This window comes from Cynoglossus semilaevis, chromosome 7, assembly GCF_000523025.1.
Source record: "Cynoglossus semilaevis isolate Cse_v1.0 chromosome 7, Cse_v1.0, whole genome shotgun sequence".
In the NCBI taxonomy this organism is placed as follows: domain Eukaryota; kingdom Metazoa; phylum Chordata; class Actinopteri; order Pleuronectiformes; family Cynoglossidae; genus Cynoglossus; species Cynoglossus semilaevis.
The window spans coordinates 1,079,172-1,098,029 of NC_024313.1; the positions used below are offsets into that span (position 1 = coordinate 1,079,172).

Consider the following 18,858-nt stretch of genomic DNA (forward strand, 5'->3'; position numbering starts at 1 on the left):
TTGATCATGGTGGTCCCCGTTTAATGGAACCATAGTGGAGTGGTGGATCGTTAAGGTCTATTTTTGATCATGGTGGTCCCCGTGTTGAGTGTTACAGTTGATTATTTTTGTATGGGGAAGGTTTAGTAGCTGAAGTTAACGGAGATAAACATTAAACCAGGGTCCAAAAGTGTTTTGAGGTATCTATGCTAATTTGGAATGGTAGAGTAATCTTTCCTTAACAACAGGGAGTGTCTTCTGGAAACAAACACTGGCGTCCCCACACAGTGCAGTGTGTGGAGACGCCATGCTCAGAGCACCTCAGTGGCAACTTGGCAGCTGTTGGACTTGAACTTGAAACCTTCTGGCCCTAAGTCCGCTTCCTTTGACAAAGGTACAAAGGTAAATGTGTAATCTGTAGTCTCTCACGCAAAGTTAAATTGACTTTTAGAAATCAGATTGGACAACTATAGTTCGTTTTTTTTTTTTTTTTGTTACACCCTGAAATGGGTCAGTTCCATAGTGTAGTGGGCTCTCTCCAAGAGGAACCACATGCTTGGCACCTGCTGGGGGCATAACTGCTGTTAACACAAGAATTTTCCCAAATATTATTAAATGTTGACTAATATTGGACTGTTAGTTCAATTTATTTATTTATTTTATTAAATGTTGACTAATATTGGACTGATACCGATCCGGAGCAACGGACCCAGCCATCTTTTTTTTTTTTTTTTTGGACAGTCTTGGTGGAGCATATAGACATCAGTCTTATAAAACTGTAGAAAAATTCAAAATTACTTTCATTTTAAAACACTCTTAATACACGTTTTTCGTTAATAATCATTGTCATTCTACCGTCATTTTACCTCTGGGTTTTAAATCAATGTTGCATCACTGACTTCACCACTTTAAACCTGTGTACCATGATTTGTAAAAAAATACTAATTTTAAAGAATCTCAAGTTTACCGTTTGCTAACATCTGACTTCTGATGCTTGTGACAGCAACAATGAAGGCTTTTTACCTTCTTCAACAAACAACCTCATTGGTAGTTGTAGACTTTTGCCCCACCTTGTTTCACGACTAGGTCACATGACCTGGGAGGTTTGCATAAACCTGTACAGGAGAAAATCTGTGGGAATACTTCCTGTTCCTTTATGCAGCAGAACAGGTTTGTTATGAGGAGGACTCGGGAGTTAAGAGAAAAGGTAGGTGTCAGAGAACACTAGAAAACACTAGAGAATGTATAAATTTACATGTTAGCTGCGAACTTCGACTGAGAGCTAAAACTGAGAGTTCATGGAAGAGTGACTGTAACGTAACAAACTGATTTTGACCTTTGTACTACACAAGTCGCACAGATACAGCACTGTTGCTTTCATTCCTGTCTCTTCTCTTGGCTCTCTTACAATTAATATATATTTACTAGTATTATTACTATTATGGTACCTGTCAGTGGAGGTTACGGAGTTTAAAATGGGCAGTTGTATCTCATGCTGTCGACACATTGGGTGTATTTTCCGCCTTGGAGTTTGTGTGTTCCTGGCATAGCTGTACTTGTGAGGACATTTCTTGAAAAAATAAATAAATTAAAATAATTGCCAAGTGCCATTTAATATAACGGGGCTATACTGTATATTAATACTATTATATTTGACATAACACATCACTATGACCTATTGTATCATAATGTATTGTAATATTATAATGCAATGTCACCTGTAACGTGAAATAACGCATTCAAACATGTTAATAGAATCAGTATCAGCGTTAAGTATGAGTGCGCACAAGGAATTTGACTCTTGCTTTTCATAGCTTTTAGTGTTTCAATGGCAAGACAAACACACATGCACAATAGTTTACGTCAGTGTTACTTCAGTGTTGTCCTGCCTTAACAAACATCTTTATATTTCTAGAAACCATCAATATCAGGCAGAACTATAGTATAACGAGTCGTTATTTCCTAGATAACTCATGTAACCATAACAACGCCATTACTAAATCGACAAACCCCACCAACAACAATACGGCCACAGACATAAAGTAGGCTACATCAAAAAACACCAATAAAAACGTAATTACAATATTATTAAAAAGAAAAAAAAAACGCATTTTACTAACCAAAACTTCTGATTTGTTGAATGTCCGCTCATACAAGCATACAAGTCGCTGTTTACAGTTTCCTAGATTCCCGACTGTGAGTTCTTTGACCATCCAATCAAATCAGTTAATTCCCCCAACGTAACTCTGGGCCAGCAAGTTTGATACCAACTCAAAATATGATTGGTTAAAGAAACAATCTCCTCGTCAATCATTTTAGGCTCCCAACACCTGCAACGTTGGTTCTGAACGCGCTAGAGCAGATTTATTTTACCCGGCAACAAGGAAGGCCGAAATATGATTGGCTAAAAGCACCGGAAGCAGCGCAACCAAGGGAAAAGCTGGGAACAAGAATGAACGATGAGAACAGAATACTTTGTATTATTTTTTCACTTATTCTTGAAAAATATATTTTAAAAATAAATGGTGTTTGTGTATAGTTTGTATAGAATATCAAATAAACAAGAAAGCACTTCACATGGCCATGTGTGACGATTTAAATTCCCCTGACACGTTCTCTTTATACTTCCAGGTCTTCACCTGAAAACACCAGCTGCGTTCAAGCCTGAGATGACACTTTGTTAACTTCTACCCTTCTACCGTGTTCAAATGGAGTCTTTTCAAGGTAGGAAGCCAGAACTCACAACACTCAACACCCAGATGTATGTGTTTGTTTAGTAACTCAATTTTTATGAAACACTACAAAGTAAAAACTTAGATACCTCGTTATTAAGCCCAATTTTTGCTGACTAGAATAACCTAACATTCATTCAAATATTTATATCTGCAATAAAAGACAACAATTACCTCTGTCTATATAATTGTAGGTCATTGTACTGCTGATATAACGGAAGCGTATTGCTGCCACACTGAGAAAAAAGTGGCTCAGTTTCACGTAATTACGTGATACTTTTCACGTTATTACGTGATACGTTTTACGTTATTTCGTGATAAGTTTCACGTTATTTTGTGATAAGTTTAATGCTGAGAGATGCTACGATGCATGAGCCAATCAGCGTGAGGAACAGAAGAGCAGGCTCAATTAGCCAATAGTACACCCACTACGAATTGTATTAGCCAATTGTATGCTAGGTAAGGTCATCCTGGTAAACAAAGCTACTAGCGATCGTTCACAAATAAGCTTATCTCAATTTCAAAACGAGAATCCACAATTTTAAAGCTAAAACCTTCCTAAGTATAATTGTTTTATGATGTATTTTAGTTTATTTTTTGCTATATTTCGTAAGATCGGATTAAAAAAAGGGATGTCCGATATTAATTTTGCTGAGATCTGATATGACGATATTGTCCAAACACTTAACGGCCGATAATTTCAGGTGGCCGACAAACTGCTTGCAGCGTATCATCAAATTTCAGGTTCCATTTTTATCGCAAAAGTTGGACGGGGGGGGGGGTCATTTGTAAGTTATACTTGGCTTACTCTTTTTTGCCGTTATTGTCAGGACCCTGCCGTCATCAGAGTGTTCCTGTTGAAATGGATGAGAGCATGACACCTTCCAGTCTGGACCTGCTCTGGCCTCCGGTTTGTAATCAGTGCAGTAGAAGTGCAGAGAGCAGTAAAATGTCAAATACGGAGGAGAAAATTGCTGAAAAGAGGACACTCCCCAAGACCTGCTACCAACAGAGCTCCAGAATTGCCTCTCAGGCTTTCCTGAATCATCGCTTCGCAACACAGGTGCAGCCAGAACAGATGAATGCTACACACCAAAGACAACAGATGCCAGTTAATGACCGGCAGTACATGCCAAACAATAGCAGAGGCGTTGCAGGGCCCTCAGACTGGTTCAACGATTGTTCCACAGAGGACGCACATCACCTGGAGGCCCCTCTTCCACTTCAGTCTGTCAACAATCCATCACTTTACCCTTTGGCACACTTGCCCAATCAATGTAAGTTTTTAAATCGTCATTTGGTTTGGGGTGCCGAGGCTTATGGTATTTACTGAGTAACAGTGTGTGAGGTACGCTTTTTTAGTTTTAGTTTCACTTTTTCTGAGAAAGATCTTTGCACAGAAAGCACAGGTTACTAAACACAGTATAGGTTTTCAGCAGAGGTGGAAGTACTTTTAATTTGCTTAAATTCTACTCAAGTAAAAGTACCATCTAAAAATGTACTCGAGTAAAAGTAAAAAATACTTTATTTAAAATTTACTTTGAGTAAAAGTTACTTAGCTAATTTAAATTACTTGATGCAAAAAAAATGACGAGTCATGCATCCAGTCTGCAACTAGTTGTTTTTCAATCAACAATTCAAATGCAAGTGACATAAGTTGAGAATTCTATGATCCATTTGAACACTTATACTGCAAATTCAAGCAGTATTTGAAAACAAAGAGCTGGCTGAGATAGGGTCAAGGATTTCTTTCTCTTTCTGAGTCATCTCTCTGTTTAGCAATCCTCAACCTCCATTTTCTGTTCGACACCAGGCATCATATAACGACAGGCTAGAACCTGTCTCGTCGTCAACATTCTCCGGATACATTAAAATAGTGGGAAATCCGCACACACGTGCCCACGCAATTTTCCTTTGGTTACGGCATATTGATTTTCCCCGCATTTATTTTTATACTCAGTAACACTTAAGTAAAAGTAAAATTACCTATTCCCGAAACTACTTAAAAAATTACAAAATTACTCACAAAACTACTCAGTTACAGTAACTTGAGTAAATGTACTTACTTTCAAACTCTGGTTAGCAGTACTAAAAACTTTTGTCATTAGTCCAGGCAAATATAGACTTAAATAACATAAAGTGTAAATATTAAAAAAGAAAATTCCTTGCTATCGAACTCCATAGTGGCTACAATAAGTTAAATTCTGAATGCATTTTTAACTTAGCATATCTAGCTCTCAGTGCTCAAAATGAGCGCAGGGGTCCTCGCCGACGTTTAGTGGTTACACCAATTATATAATTTGTAAAGATTTGGCGGGCCGGATTAAAAAGCTAAACGGGCCTCCATCTGGCCCCCAGGCCTTAGTTTGCCCATGCTTGGCTTACAACTATAGTCTGTATTTATATCATGCTGATTTGGACAAAAATATAAAATTAAGTAGAACCTGAATGTTCTAGTGTTTTTGGCAACATCATGCTAACAGTTCTTATGAGAGCTTAGTGTCATCTCCATTCGCAGACTATTACTGTCCTGAGCGTGATTTTCCTGTACATCCACACCACCAACAGTTCCGGTAAGTGGGCAAATTTGACATTGATGCCTAATATTGTCACCAGTCACAGAATACGTTCCACACACGCATCATACTTACAATGTTACTGTTTTCCTAGATCTGTCTCCAAGCAAAAGCCACACAATAAAAATGCTCCAAATGCAGTTCAGAATTATGTGCCTCTGCAAGAGACGCTGCCTCCTAGTGATGTGATGCAGGAGGTCAGCGTAAATTTCTCTCCCCAAGCAGGTTTGGGACAAAACATAAGAGAGATCAGAAAGACCATTAGCCTCCCCGAGGAGTGTAGTAAGTCGCAAAACCACGTGCTCCAGCATAAATATTCATGTTGGTTTTCTACCATGAGCCTTGAGACTGCTATTTTAATCAACAGGGAATGTTTTCATCACATATTCAGTGGACACAGCCCAAGATATCATTCTTTTTACAAAGTTTCTGACGGATCAGGGATTCAAACCGGCAGTAAGTACAACAGACCGTGTCAGTTTCTCTGTAATCATGTTGCAAGGTCTTACTGTGATCCTGTTACTAGATTGACATTTTTGATAATCCAATCAGAAGAATGGGCATCACCAAATGGATGGACAGATATTTGAATGATGTGAGTCACAGGTTCTCTCATAGCTTCAACGATTGATTTGGTTATTTGGTCTCATTTGAGAGATAATGCTGTGTTTGCAGAAATCAGTGCTGATCATTGTGGCCATTAGTCCCCAGTACAAAGAGGACGTTGAGGGTAATGGTAATGATGACCACGGACTGCACACTAAATACATTTACAATCAGGTGAGCACTCACACAACAGACTGTCTATCACAATATCGCAGGGTTTTTTTATAACACAGTACCGAGCCAGTATTTATACAGTACCGTATTTTCCGGACTATAAGTCGCACTTTTCTTTGTCCTTTGGCTCTGGGTTTGCGACTTATACTCAGGTGCGACTATTGAAATATATTATTTTACGTTTCTTATTTTCACATTGACAGCCGCTACAGGGCACTCTAGACTTGTGTACCAGTATCTGCTACTCTTGTACCCCTAAAAATGTACATGTTTTGTTATTTTGACACTGACAGCCACTAGAGGTCACTCTAGGCTTGGGTACCAGTATCCTCTACTCCTATACCACTGAAAATTTACGTTCGCTGTCAAAAGTTAATTAATAAATGTAATAGGCACATAAAGTATTTTTCAGACTATAAGTCGCACTTTTGAAATATATTATTTTACGTTTCTTATTTTCACATTGACAGCCGCTACAGGGCCGTTTGCAACTTGTACTCAGATGCAACTTACATATTAAATATAAATATTTTCACACTGACAACCACTAGAGGGTGTACATGTTTTGTTATTTTGACACTGACAGCCACTAGAGGGCACTCTAGGCTTGTGTACCAATATCTGCTACTACTGTACCACTGTAAAATTTACATGTTTGTTATTTTGACACTGACAGCCACTAGAGGGCACTCTAGACATGTGTACCAATATCTGCTACTCTTGTACCACTACAAATGTACATGTTTGTTATTTTGACACCGACAGCCGCTAGAGGGCACTCTACGCATGTGTAGCAGTATCTGCTTTTACTGTACCACTAAAAATTTACATGTTCATTATTTTCACACTGACGGCCGCTAGAGGGCACTGGTGTGATTTAAACGCCGAAGCGACTTATAGTCCGGAAAATACGGTATGTGGTTCCTGTTCGGCTTAAAACTGGCTATTCACTTGTAAAAGAATCTCTTGGTACATCCTTGTGGTTATCAGTATCAGACCGACATGTTAACAAAAGGTATACAGTTTGAAAATGGCATATTTTTCAAACCTGACGAAGGGGCACAATAAATACAATAATGTGTCCACAAAAGACATATATGTGTTCACGAAAAGATTGCTTTGAATAACGGATTTCTTTTCTTTTTTTCTTTGTCAAAGATCCAGAATGAGTTCATCCAACAAGGTTGTCTGAACTTCAGATTGGTCCCAGTTGTTTTCCCTAATGCAACCAAGGTAAGTGTGAAGACCAACTCAAATGATTTACATAGACAGAGCGACTAATTAACTGCATTTTCAATAATAGTTAATGTTTTGTTTCACTTACATACAACAGGTTTTAAGCATTTAAGTAAAAACAACAACAAAGAGCAAAACGACAATTATTAGTTGACTGCCATTTTCAAACATCAATTGTCACTGGTTTGAAAAGGACTCGGTGGCAGCACAACCACCAGGGGGTGTTGCACAAAAGTAGAATAACGATATCCAGAATAACTGAGGGAGCACAGCTTGACCCATTCTGATCCATGAATCTTGTATTATTTCAGTACTTCTCATATAGTGGGTGGGCCCCCCTGGGGCACGGTGAGGTGTCAGGGAGGGGGTTCCAATGAAATATGGCACGCTGGACATAAGTGTACCACTGCTGTAATGATAACACGCCTCCAGTCACTAGGTGGCAGCAACGCATACAGTGGTTTGTACATATATAAATATACATGTTCAGGTTCTCAATAGTATTTCAATCTGCGGGGGTGTGGGTCAGGGGGTTCGGGGAGGGGGAAAAAACATTTCTATCCTCAAGTGGGGGCATGACAGAAAATAATTGAGAACCACTGGATTAATTGGTGGCACGTAATGCCGAGCCAGGATGAAAAGGTGCAGTTATGTCAAGCTGAGTGTAGATATTCTGTATACGGGATTATAAGTCTATAAGTCGCACTTTTTTTCATCCTTTGGCTAGGTTTGCGACTTATTCTCTGGTGCGACTTACATATTAAAATACATAGTTTGTTATTTTCACACTGACAGCCAGTAGAGGGCACTCTAGGCTTGTGTACCAGTATCTGCTACTCCTGTACCACTTTTAAATATACGTTTGTTATTTTTACACTGACAGCCACTAGAGGGCACTGGTGCGACTCCAGAGTCACTTATATATGTTTTTCTTTTCTTCTTCTTCATTATGCATTTTTGGCGATTCACTTATATATGTTTTTTCTTCTTCATCATGCATTTTTGGCTGATGCAATTTATACTCTGGAGTGACTTACAGTCCGGATAATACGGAAATTATATCTTGAGACATAAAAACTTGAGCTCCATTTGACTTTTAGAACACGTGAGATTGGCAGACCCTGTCCTTTATGTTGCATCTTGTCTACAACGTAGCATTTGTTGTTTAATGAAATGTGAAATATCAACGCTTTAAAGGAGCATCCATACAGAAGAACATGAGGAGGATCAAGTGAATCACCGTCTCACAGTATTTGAATTGTGTTACAGAGACATGTGCCCAACTGGTTGCAAAGCACCAGGATTTACCGCTGGCCACAGGACACACAGGACCTGCTGTTGCGCCTGTACAGGGAGGAGCGCTACATTATTCCACATCGAGAGGCCGACCTCACCCTTACTGTTCGTCCTCTCTGAGGGAAAACTAACCAGGAAAGCAGAGAAACGGGAAATCACCTTTTTATACCATTTCTATTATGGTGTGTGGTGTGACTTTCACATGCTCCAATTCAGTACTTTAGGAGTAGCATTAAATCATGATGGAATCAAGTGTGTACCTTGTTAAAATAGCTGCAACTGTATCCTGGGGTGGTAAAGAAAATATTATACTTGTTTTATTTTTTATTTTTTTTAATGCACTTTTTCTGAGCAGACAGAGCAGAACATTCCTTTTTGTGTAAAAACTGATTTTATAAATAATAATGATAAAAGTGTTGGGTACATTCTAATTTTTCACAATCTAAAAAAAACAACTTCTTTACAAACATAATACAATACTGCATACCGGTACTTTCTTGCAAGGTATTCATAAAAGCGATGCAGTGTAGTTCTGTTGCATACAGTAGTTTGTTTTCAAAATTATTGTAAATATAATTACAATGTTGAAAAGAAAATACATGTATCACGTTGAGGTTTTTTTTTTTTCTCACTGGTTGGCTCATTGTAGCTAAACGTTCATTTTTGGATTCTTAACCAGATTAATTTATTTTCTGTTTGGACAAAGAACATAAACTTGCATATAGACATTTAAATAAACATTTTTACGGTCTTATTTTTGTATGCTTTTATTTTGAAATTGACAAACCAAGCAGAAACTTGGGAAAAGTTACTTTATGCTCTTTCTGGTTATATATAGGTCTATGTGTCTCTCGTTGCGTCTGTGTGTGTGTTTGTGAACGTAACTTAGATAAGTAATAATATCTAAAATATATATATATATACGTAGAAATATTAAAGATATCAGGCCTGTTGCAGACGAGTCATTTTACTCCGAAAGGTGCCGGAAGTACTTGTCATACGAAGTCTCACCGACTTGTCATGTAGAACTGTGTGGCTAACGTGGCTGTAGTCTGTTTGGGAAGAAGAGGGATCTTTAAGGGCATATCTCACCGTCTGTCTGGTGACACGAGACAGCTTCGGGGACGTGATTTGAAAAGATAATGCCGAACACTTTAGGCCCGTAGAACGTCTTCCCGGCTGTCTAAAAAAACAGTAAAGACAGAGAAGAAAAAACGGCTACCGCTACAACCACAACATGGACTCGGCGGCTACAGCGAAGTGAGGGACCATTTATACCCCACTGTAGACTGCAGTTGTCCACATTTCCGCAGCGGCTAAACGGCCGAAAACCACGGGAAGCTACTTGCATGTTTTGAAGCGACAGAGGTGGACTTCCTAGCTATTTCGTCGTCATTTTTCAGTCATGACACCGCTTCCAATGACCAATGCTAACCGACCCCGGAGCCTTTTGTGTTCCATGTACTCCTAATAGTTTTCTGGGCATTTCAGTGTTTTACACTCGACAGTCATGTTCACTGTCCGCATTGTTACCGCCGACTATTACCTGGCAAAACCCATCAAGGACCTGGATGTTTGCTACTCTGACTTCAGGGAGAGCGAAGTAAGGAAAGTACCGGTAGTGAGGATATTTGGAGCAACACCCGCGGGTGAGTAAAGTCATGTTGTGGATGTACACTGTACACAAATGGTGGCAACTCCTCCTGCGGACTGCGCGGCAGTGATTGCTCTCGGGAAAAAAAAAACACACGCTGTTCTCAAACTAACGGTCCCGGTGTCTTAAAAAAAACACGCAGTTCTCAAACTAACGGTCCCGGTGTCTTTATGGCCATCGAGCAGGATGTAGTCACACGGTTATAGGAAGGCGGTAAAGACCATTGCAATGCGTTGCTCTTTTCCATATACACCGGCGCCGCCTCTCCTTCACAGCACAGCACAGCACGAGTCGGCTTTGTTTTCACCACTGCTTTGCCATATGTGCTTTTTAGGACAGTTCGAACACATCCATGACCAACCTGGAAATGCGATGACATTAAACGTCACCGTCACATTATCTAGGAAATAACCAAGGAAACTTTATTAAGCACGATAAAATACGTGAAGGGAGTGTGAATAACTAAAGACGCCAGTGGTAAAATGTCAGTAATGGACACGGGCTGTAATTCTTAGCCGTTTGTCAAATGTTTTAACCATTGTATTGACAGTAATCAACAATATCGTTTACCTGAAAATTAAAAATACAAATTAAAAAGAGAAAAGGATTATGAATTTCGGCCTCGTTTGCACAGTCAGTGAGCGTAAATGATTGTGGTGACAAAACATACATATGTAATTTGCGGCTGCACTTGAATGCAGCACAAAAGACAGTATGAGATTTGCTACAGATGTGTCTCCCCGCCCCTCTGTGCTCTCTAGTAAAGCCATTACTGCTGAGTATCTTAATCCCACTGCTGCAAAACAATAGAATCATTCCCCGCAGAGGAGCAGCTCATTAGCATCACAGTGAAATGCTTTTAAGGATGAACCCTGAACGCATGTAAATAATAATAATCATCATAAAAACACAACTGCAGTTCTTTACAAGGAGACATGGAATGCATGAAAAAAACGTGATTTGCATGGAAGCCTTAAAGGCAATAACACAGGGTAATTAGGGACACGGGGCTTTTCCTGAGTTTAGGGTTAAGCCAGAGTCGTACTTTCACTGTTTCTCAACAAGGAACATCTTGTTCATTTATACAACCATGGTTTTAGGTACACCAAAACATTGTATGTTATGTCATACCTTTCATTATCCGAGTCATTGGTTGGAGTAGCTGTGGCACAGACCAGTGTTGTACAGTATTGTTCAGTGCTTTAATGCAAACAGTAGCAAGCAAACTAATGTAATGGGAGTTAAAATGCTGTATTTGTCACCCATTTAAGACAGTAGTAAATTATTTTTAAAAAAAGCATTTATAGCCCACCTGTGTCTAGCTCAAAGGTCAAAGATATTTTGGTATACAGTAAGGTTGCGCAATGAAATCAGAACCAACAAATTTGTTCATTTTTAATCCAAACTAAATTTCTTGTGCTCTTTATCCTATGGCTATATGATAGCTATTAAGATAACAAATAAAAAAACGGCTTGCTGGAGCTAATGGGACATTAACGTCCTCAATATTTTTACCACGTCTTAGGACAACAACACCATTTCAATCATTGTTGCGTACTCATCTAAAATTTTAAATTTTACCATTGCAATAAAGTTGTACTGAATTAGTATAAATAAGCAGCTAGCATGGAAGCTACAAATGTCTGTAGTCGTGCAAAAGAAATAAAAGAAATTGTGGAGTTTATGGCCTTGTATTTTTGTTCCAAATTTAGATGCAAATTTATTTGCTTTGTTTTCTCAATTTCTTTATTTATCCTTTACTCTTTGTCTTTTTGTCTTTTTTATGTCAATAATATCTGACAGGATTATGCGCCAACACACAAGGTGTATATGTGTATATACTGTATGTATATATGTATATATATGTATATATGTATGTATATGTATATATGTTTGTGTATGTGTATGTATATATGTATATATGTATGTATATATATGTATATACAGTATGTATGTATAAATGTATAGGTATATATATATATATATATATGTATATGTAAGTATACATATTAGTGTTGTCACCATACCAACACCTTGGTATCGATACCTTGATGAACCTGCGTTTTCAACACTTATCCATCGTCAGATTCTGAAATTTCTGATGGTCCCTGAACACCCCTGTTGTGGACACGTTTTGAAAAGTTATACAAATAAGAAAAGTTATTCCAACAATGTTTCTATTTATTTTAATTTGATACATTCATGACAAAATATGAAAATAAAAATATAAGAAATATATTATATATTATATATATAAAAATATATAAGTACTGGTAACTTTCCAAATGCAGTGTAGTAGTTTTCAATGCTTTGATGAAAAGGTACTCAGCCAAGATGTCAATACAGATACAGATACATACACCAAAGGTTTTAAAAGCAACTTTCAACGTGGACAAAAAGTCACACTAAAATCCGCTAACTCTAGAAAGTCAAACTCCGAATTCTCCTCCCTGCGGCATGACTGACTTGGTGGCAGGAATAACTTGTGTACCCTCCCCCACCCTTCCCCAAGACCCTTTTGCTTTACTGTTGCTTAGCAACTGCAGCAACAGCAGTCAGTACAGCGTACTGGTGGTCTGCTTCCTGTGTGTTTGCGCGTGTGCAGATGCATTAGAGGAAAAAAAAAGTCCATGCTCACAGACTGAAAAACTAGAAAACAGACTGACACGTGCCTTCCTTCTTGCCACTCCCTCGCCACTCGAGAGTCTGCCAGCCTTTTGCAGCTCAGTTCACACTGTGGCCTTCTTTAACAGACACACACACACACACAACTATACCCTGGTTTACAGTTAGATCCTTAGCTTTTCTACCACATTATGTTTGCGTCTTTTGGTTGGCTTTCTGCTCCTTATCCCCTTTTTTTTTTCAATAAGAAACAGAGCTATAACAATCACTGAACAGAGCTTGAACAGCAGAGGTGATTGTTATGATCACGCACGTCTGGGCATGTTCAGATGGGTCTGAGGCAACAAAGGAGCTGCTGCTCTATTCTGCTTCCTCGAGACGTCTGTTAGGTTACTGCTAGTAATAATCATCTAGTCTTTGCACTAATAATAAGGGATGCACACTATCTGTTTTTTAATCTCTTCCTACGTATAACCGAGGATTTGTTTTTGGTACTTATGGCTGATACCGTTAGGATAAACTTATCATAATAATAATAATAATTTAGCATTTTCCATTTGCAAATCATGATCTTAATATTGTTAATGTTGATGTTAGGAAATGTTTAGATGATGGTCTGACCATATTAATAACAACAGTACTCTTTCCAACATACTACTTACCGTAAGTTCCGGACTATAAGTCGCTCTGGAGTATAAATCACGCTAGCCAAAAAAACCATAATAAGGTACTCCAATAATTGTTCGGCACCGCCCCTGAGGACCATGGCACCAGTCGTGTGCCTTTTATTTGTTAGATTTGCTTCGAATACTTGGAAATAATAAGACGTAGGAGAGGGGTATGTACAGTAGCTAACGTTTAAGCCTGATGAATACTTGGAAATGTACAGTAGCTAACGTTTAAGCCTGACGGCGGCCGTCTGGGACTTCAGGAACAGAAATGAACTTCTTAACTTTTTCTCTCTGGTGAACATAACTACCGCGAATTACACCAATGACACTCAAACCCAAGGACAAGACACACAGGATAATGAATTTGTTCCCCCTCAGGTCAGAAGACATGTCTACACCTCCATGGAGTTTACCCATACGTCTGCGTGCCCTACGATGGCCACGGGCAGCAGCAGCAGGAGCGCTACATGCGACAGGTAGCCTTTAGCATCGACCGGGCCCTCAATGTGGCCATGGGGAACCCCACGTCCGGCACAAAGCACGTCTTCAAAGTGGTCCTGGTCTCTGGCATGTAAGTGACCTTGAGAACCTTGATAAATTGTGAAAACACAACTCCGGTTAAAAAAAAACCCGTAGTGAGTGATCTTGTTTTATATACCAGATGTTAATGTCTCCTATCTGATCTGTTTTTTTCCCCCAGACCTTTTTATGGCTATCATGCCAAAGAGAAGCACTTTATGAAGATCTATCTGTTCAATCCACAAATGGTCAAAAGGTATGGCTGTCTCAGAACAATCCTTTTTATTAGAAAGAGCACTGTTTAACCAACTGGACTTCTTCTTGGAGCTCGAAAGACATTTCGAGCTCCGAGAAGAAGTCCAGTTGCTTACAACTGTCTGTTAAGATTCCCTTTCATCCAGGTCATGTTATCCAGAGAGTTTTAAGTTTTAGGCAACTGGACTTCGTCTTGACGCATTGGAAGACATTTCCATAAAACTAAAGTCTCTGGATAACAGAACCTGGGTGAATGGGACTCTTCACAGACGTCAACAGGTGTTCAACGAGTTTAGTTGTAAACACTAGCCTTGTCCTTGGAGCTCTTTGAACTCGTTGAACTTCTGTTGACCTTTCTCTGCAGTTCATTTCCTGTCATTTTATATATACTTATATACACTAGTCAGTTGGCTAGTTATGTCCTTGTGTCCTGTCCTCAGTCATTTTTTTCCGTTTTAGAAATCAAAATGAATATAATGTGTTTGTCGAAATCTTCCTTCTGAGCACACGTTTTCATCTACTCGATGGTTAACCTACCTCTCTGTTATGTTGTTGTAGATTGTGTGAGCTGCTGCAGAGTGGAGCGGTGATGAACAAAAGTTTCCAGCCCCATGACGGACACATCCCCTTCCTCCTGCAGTTTTTTATAGACTACAACCTGTACGGCATGAACCTGATAAACCTGGGAGCTGTCAAGTTTCGCAGAAGCTCGAACAAAGGTAAGGGGCTACGGAGTACGATTCCCCTAATATGTAATCTCTGGTCTACAATACACAAAAGCTGGTTGTATACGAGCCTTGGTATTGACATCTTAGGTTCGGTAAGACATTTTTTTTTGTCCGTTAATAACAAACGACAAAACGGCAAACATTGAGTTTCTCAAACCATCCATTCATCCACCCTGCCATTATCTACTGCCTGTGCCTTTAAAAGGCCATGGGGGACACTGCAGCCAATCCCAGCTGTCCATGGGTTGGACAGTTCGCCAGTCCATCACAGGGACACATGGAGACTTTATTTCTATTCTTTTCAATAAATAGTACAAGTTTGAGAAAATGTTAAGTATATCATTATTTCATGTTTAATTTAAATAATTTACATTTTATTTATTTGGCATTTTCACACCAGCAATACAGTTCCCCTTGAAGGGCCGGTTGTAAATGGAAGACTGTATAGATCAGGGGTCCCCAACCCCAGGTCCGCGGACCAGTACCAGTCCATAGGTCATTTGGTACCGGGCCGGTCACAGTGAAAAATTGTGCTTATTTTTTACTAATTTACTTCATTCATAGTAAATCGAGAAAATCCACCATATCCATTTACTTTCTTTATTTAAAGATAATCGGGCAATATTTAATTTTAAAATAATAGGTCAATCAGACTCTGATATAAACAGAGTCTAGTAGATGTTTTATTTTGAAAATGTAATGATCCTTCAATGCTCAGCACCTTGGTACCGGCTGGAACAAAACAGCTGGTATAGATGTAACTACTCCATAACAGACTAATAAACGTTTCTGCAATTGATTCTTATTTATTCAAGCTACAAATATTGTTCATTGCTGTGTAATAAAAAAAAAAACTTTTAATTTCTTAGGTTAAGAAACTCTGCTGCATGGACTTTACTAAATGCTTTTTAACCTCCCGCGGGCCACACAAAACAGCTTAGCGGGCCGCCTTTGGCCCCCCCCCGAGCCTTGAGTTTGACACGTATGTTTTATACCATTTTGCATTCTCCCCTTAAAGTGCTCAAATGTGTGTCCTATGTGTCTTACATTTGTCCCAGACAGGCAACCTCACATCAGTCCTCCCAGTGTCAGTCCTCAGAAGAGCCCCTGTACCTATAAGCCTAATGACACCACCCTGGGAGGAACATTTGTACGATGGGAGGAGAATACAATACCTTGGTTAGTCACAAGTAAACGCAACTTTTTAAATTTTTTTTTTTTTAATTGTCAAGACCATTTTAGCAACAACAATTATCTGTTCGCAGCTCCTTGATTCTAGACGAGGTGCCGAGGCAGAGCACGTGCGAACTCGAGGTTGATGGTGTTGCTGTTGACATCCTCAATAGGTTGGAAGTAGAAAGTAAGTTGGGCGATTTTCTTTTTTTTTTTTAAATATTTTTTTGAAATACAGTTCATTGTGTCACTACCGTTGTGACCGTAGCAACCTGAGCAAACAAACAAGGCTGGCAATAGGGGATTTGTCTTGTCGGATTGCATCCCGATTTTGACGAATATGTGATTATTGAATTTTGTTTCTACCTATTTTAATGAAAGTAGTTATTCGTTTACTTTTTCTTCTTGGGGAACATGCAGGAAAATATGTAAAATGGGGGACAATAAAAAACACTCTGTTTTATTACCGTAATTTCTAGACTATAAGCCGCTACTTTTTTCACACCCTTTAAACCTTGCAGCTTAAACAATGACGCGGCTAATTTATGGACGGGCTAACGAAGTACATACCGCTAGCGATCAGTGACTTTTCTGGTAGGCTACTGCGTGTTATACTAGTAGCATATGTCTGTCCGTGAATGGCTGTTTGCGTATATGTGCGTAATAAAGACTACAGCTTCCCTGTTTCTGTTTACCTCTGCTAGTATCAAGTATGATTGCTGATTCGGACTAAATGATTCGCAATTCTTTGCTGTAACTTACTTGTCTCCAGACCAGATTGGACGGAATCCTGGACTACAGGCTATTTGGGAGGATGAGAGGCAGAGGAGGAGAGAGAAGGACCAGACTTCACAGATAGCAACACCTGAGTCACAAGGTGAGGAGTTCAATGCTGTTTTTGACAATCAATCCACTGTAATAGATAATACAGTTAAGCTCAAGTACATAAGACAACAAAATTCTATTTCTTAAGTTAAAAGTACAATTTTTTTTTACTATTTATGTATTATGTATGTATATGTATATATGTGTATATGTAAATATGTATATATGTCTATATGTATGTATGTATGTATATGTATGTATGTATATATGTATATATGTATGAATATGTATATATATGTATATATGTATATACAGTATATATGTATATATGTATGTATATATGTCTATATGTATGTATGTATGTATATGAATATATATGTATGTATGTATATATGCATATATCTATAGATATATATATATGTACCTGTACTTGTATTATGAACTTAAATGTACTTCCTTTTTTTAAATAAGGAAATCTGTTTGCTGTCATATGTGTGACTGTAGATAATGGCTTATGAATATGACAGTATATATGTATTTATGTATATATAAATATTGTATAACGCTGTGTTTCACTGACCTTATCCACCGCCTACTTCACCAATGCGTAATGCACTGTTTTAGTTTAAATAAAGACATCGCCGAGTTTTAAAAGGCAGCTTTTTTTTTCCCCAGAAGTGGCTTGTGTTTAAGTTGCCTGTCGTGTCGATGTGTTTCAGAACGAGACTTGGTCACGTCACCTGAGAGCCAAAACATCTTCATGAAAAGACTGAAAGAGATTCTCAAGGAGAATGATTTCGATGTGTAAGTAGTTCCCCCGTTTCTGATTTGTTGTTCAGATAATGAGTAGAACCGCAGCCTTTTCAAATGTTTCGCAGCATGTAGAGTGGCACAGTAGGTGGTGCTCTTGCTTCACAGTCGTAGACAGACGACCAAGATCGGTGAATATCCAAACCCTGTGATCTGGCAACCCAACTATGCGAGTTCGACGTTTCAAGGCTGACTGTTATAAAAACGACACAGAGAGTGTTTTTAAGACAATTTTCCATGTGTGTCTTTCTTCAATTCCTGCGAGTATATCAGCATTTTGTCCAATTAAACAGGACCAGGTTTTACACCAATTAAGTTCATTTTAACAAGAAGACCATTCTACGGTATTTCAAGACACTTTTTGTGACCCTTTTTGTTTGTGTTGGGATTTTTCAAAAAAGGGTATGAAACACGTAGATTGTTCTCTGTGTCCATAACCATGTTTTCCTATTATGTCTGGTCATTTTCTCATCAGTTATAATGGTTTTAAATGGAAGCACAGGATGTAAAAATTGAGATTTTTATAAGTGGCTCGCACACGTTCAGCCTCAAATCCATTTATGCCATAGCCGTTCCACTTGATTTCCTGAAATTATCATTTAAAATGAATGAATAATAATAATAAACAAGTGTTTATTTCATGTCAGAGGAAGCCAAACGTAACATTTGTGCTTACTGAGACTGGACATGTAAGTCCTTGCTGGGTTTTGCCCGGTAGTAGCCCTTGTGTAGCCTTTCGTGAAAACCAGCTGCAACGCCTCTTTAGTCCACTGGGGGGAGGCAAATACGTTCTGCTCCCTATTTTCAATCAATGCTGTAGAACATTTGGTTACTAAAGAAGCATTTAAGTATACTGCAGTATAAAGTGTGTTATACTAAGATTAATTTTACTTAAAAAAATAAAATAAAATAGAGTTAGGTTTAGGGTTAGCAGTAAACCGTTTCTTAATGATACATTTTCTGAATGTATTCAAATCGAAGTACCCAAATTTACACATA

The 18,858-nt window shown here is 38.6% G+C and overlaps 2 protein-coding genes across 3 annotated transcripts in view; both read left to right on the forward strand.

The window, feature by feature from the left end:
- The first annotated feature begins 732 nt into the window (after nt 1-732).
- traf3ip2a (TRAF3 interacting protein 2a) lies at nt 733-9,350 on the forward strand. Its single transcript, XM_008312652.3, has 10 exons — nt 733-1,186; nt 2,611-2,703; nt 3,542-3,988; nt 5,230-5,284; nt 5,382-5,569; nt 5,655-5,743; nt 5,814-5,882; nt 5,963-6,067; nt 7,226-7,300; nt 8,573-9,350. Exons 2-10 carry the CDS (start codon nt 2,688-2,690, stop codon nt 8,717-8,719), a joined length of 1,191 nt encoding a protein of 396 aa, XP_008310874.1. The 5' UTR covers nt 733-1,186; nt 2,611-2,687; the 3' UTR covers nt 8,720-9,350.
- Nucleotides 9,351-9,448: 98 nt separating this feature from the next.
- The window catches only part of rev3l (REV3 like, DNA directed polymerase zeta catalytic subunit), a 38,408-nt gene continuing 28,998 nt past the window's right edge, over nt 9,449-18,858 (forward strand). Inside the window, exons 1-8 of one of the 2 annotated variants that reach the window (XM_025056824.1) lie at nt 9,449-10,248; nt 13,928-14,120; nt 14,250-14,324; nt 14,882-15,042; nt 16,110-16,230; nt 16,317-16,411; nt 16,997-17,101; nt 17,769-17,853. In XM_025056824.1, the coding sequence (XP_024912592.1) occupies nt 10,110-10,248; nt 13,928-14,120; nt 14,250-14,324; nt 14,882-15,042; nt 16,110-16,230; nt 16,317-16,411; nt 16,997-17,101; nt 17,769-17,853 (974 nt within the window). In that variant the 5' untranslated portion in view covers nt 9,449-10,109. The remainder of the gene's footprint in view (nt 10,249-13,927; nt 14,121-14,249; nt 14,325-14,881; nt 15,043-16,109; nt 16,231-16,316; nt 16,412-16,996; nt 17,102-17,768; nt 17,854-18,858) is intronic. The other variant, XM_025056825.1, reaches the window with a different exon arrangement.

Coding starts and splice junctions, on each gene's coding strand:
- traf3ip2a (XM_008312652.3), top strand. Junction 5,570..5,654: donor TAGCCTCCCCGAGGAGTGTA/GTAAGTCGCAAA, acceptor TTTAATCAACAG/GGAATGTTTTCATCACATAT. Junction 5,744..5,813: donor ATCAGGGATTCAAACCGGCA/GTAAGTACAACA, acceptor TCCTGTTACTAG/ATTGACATTTTTGATAATCC.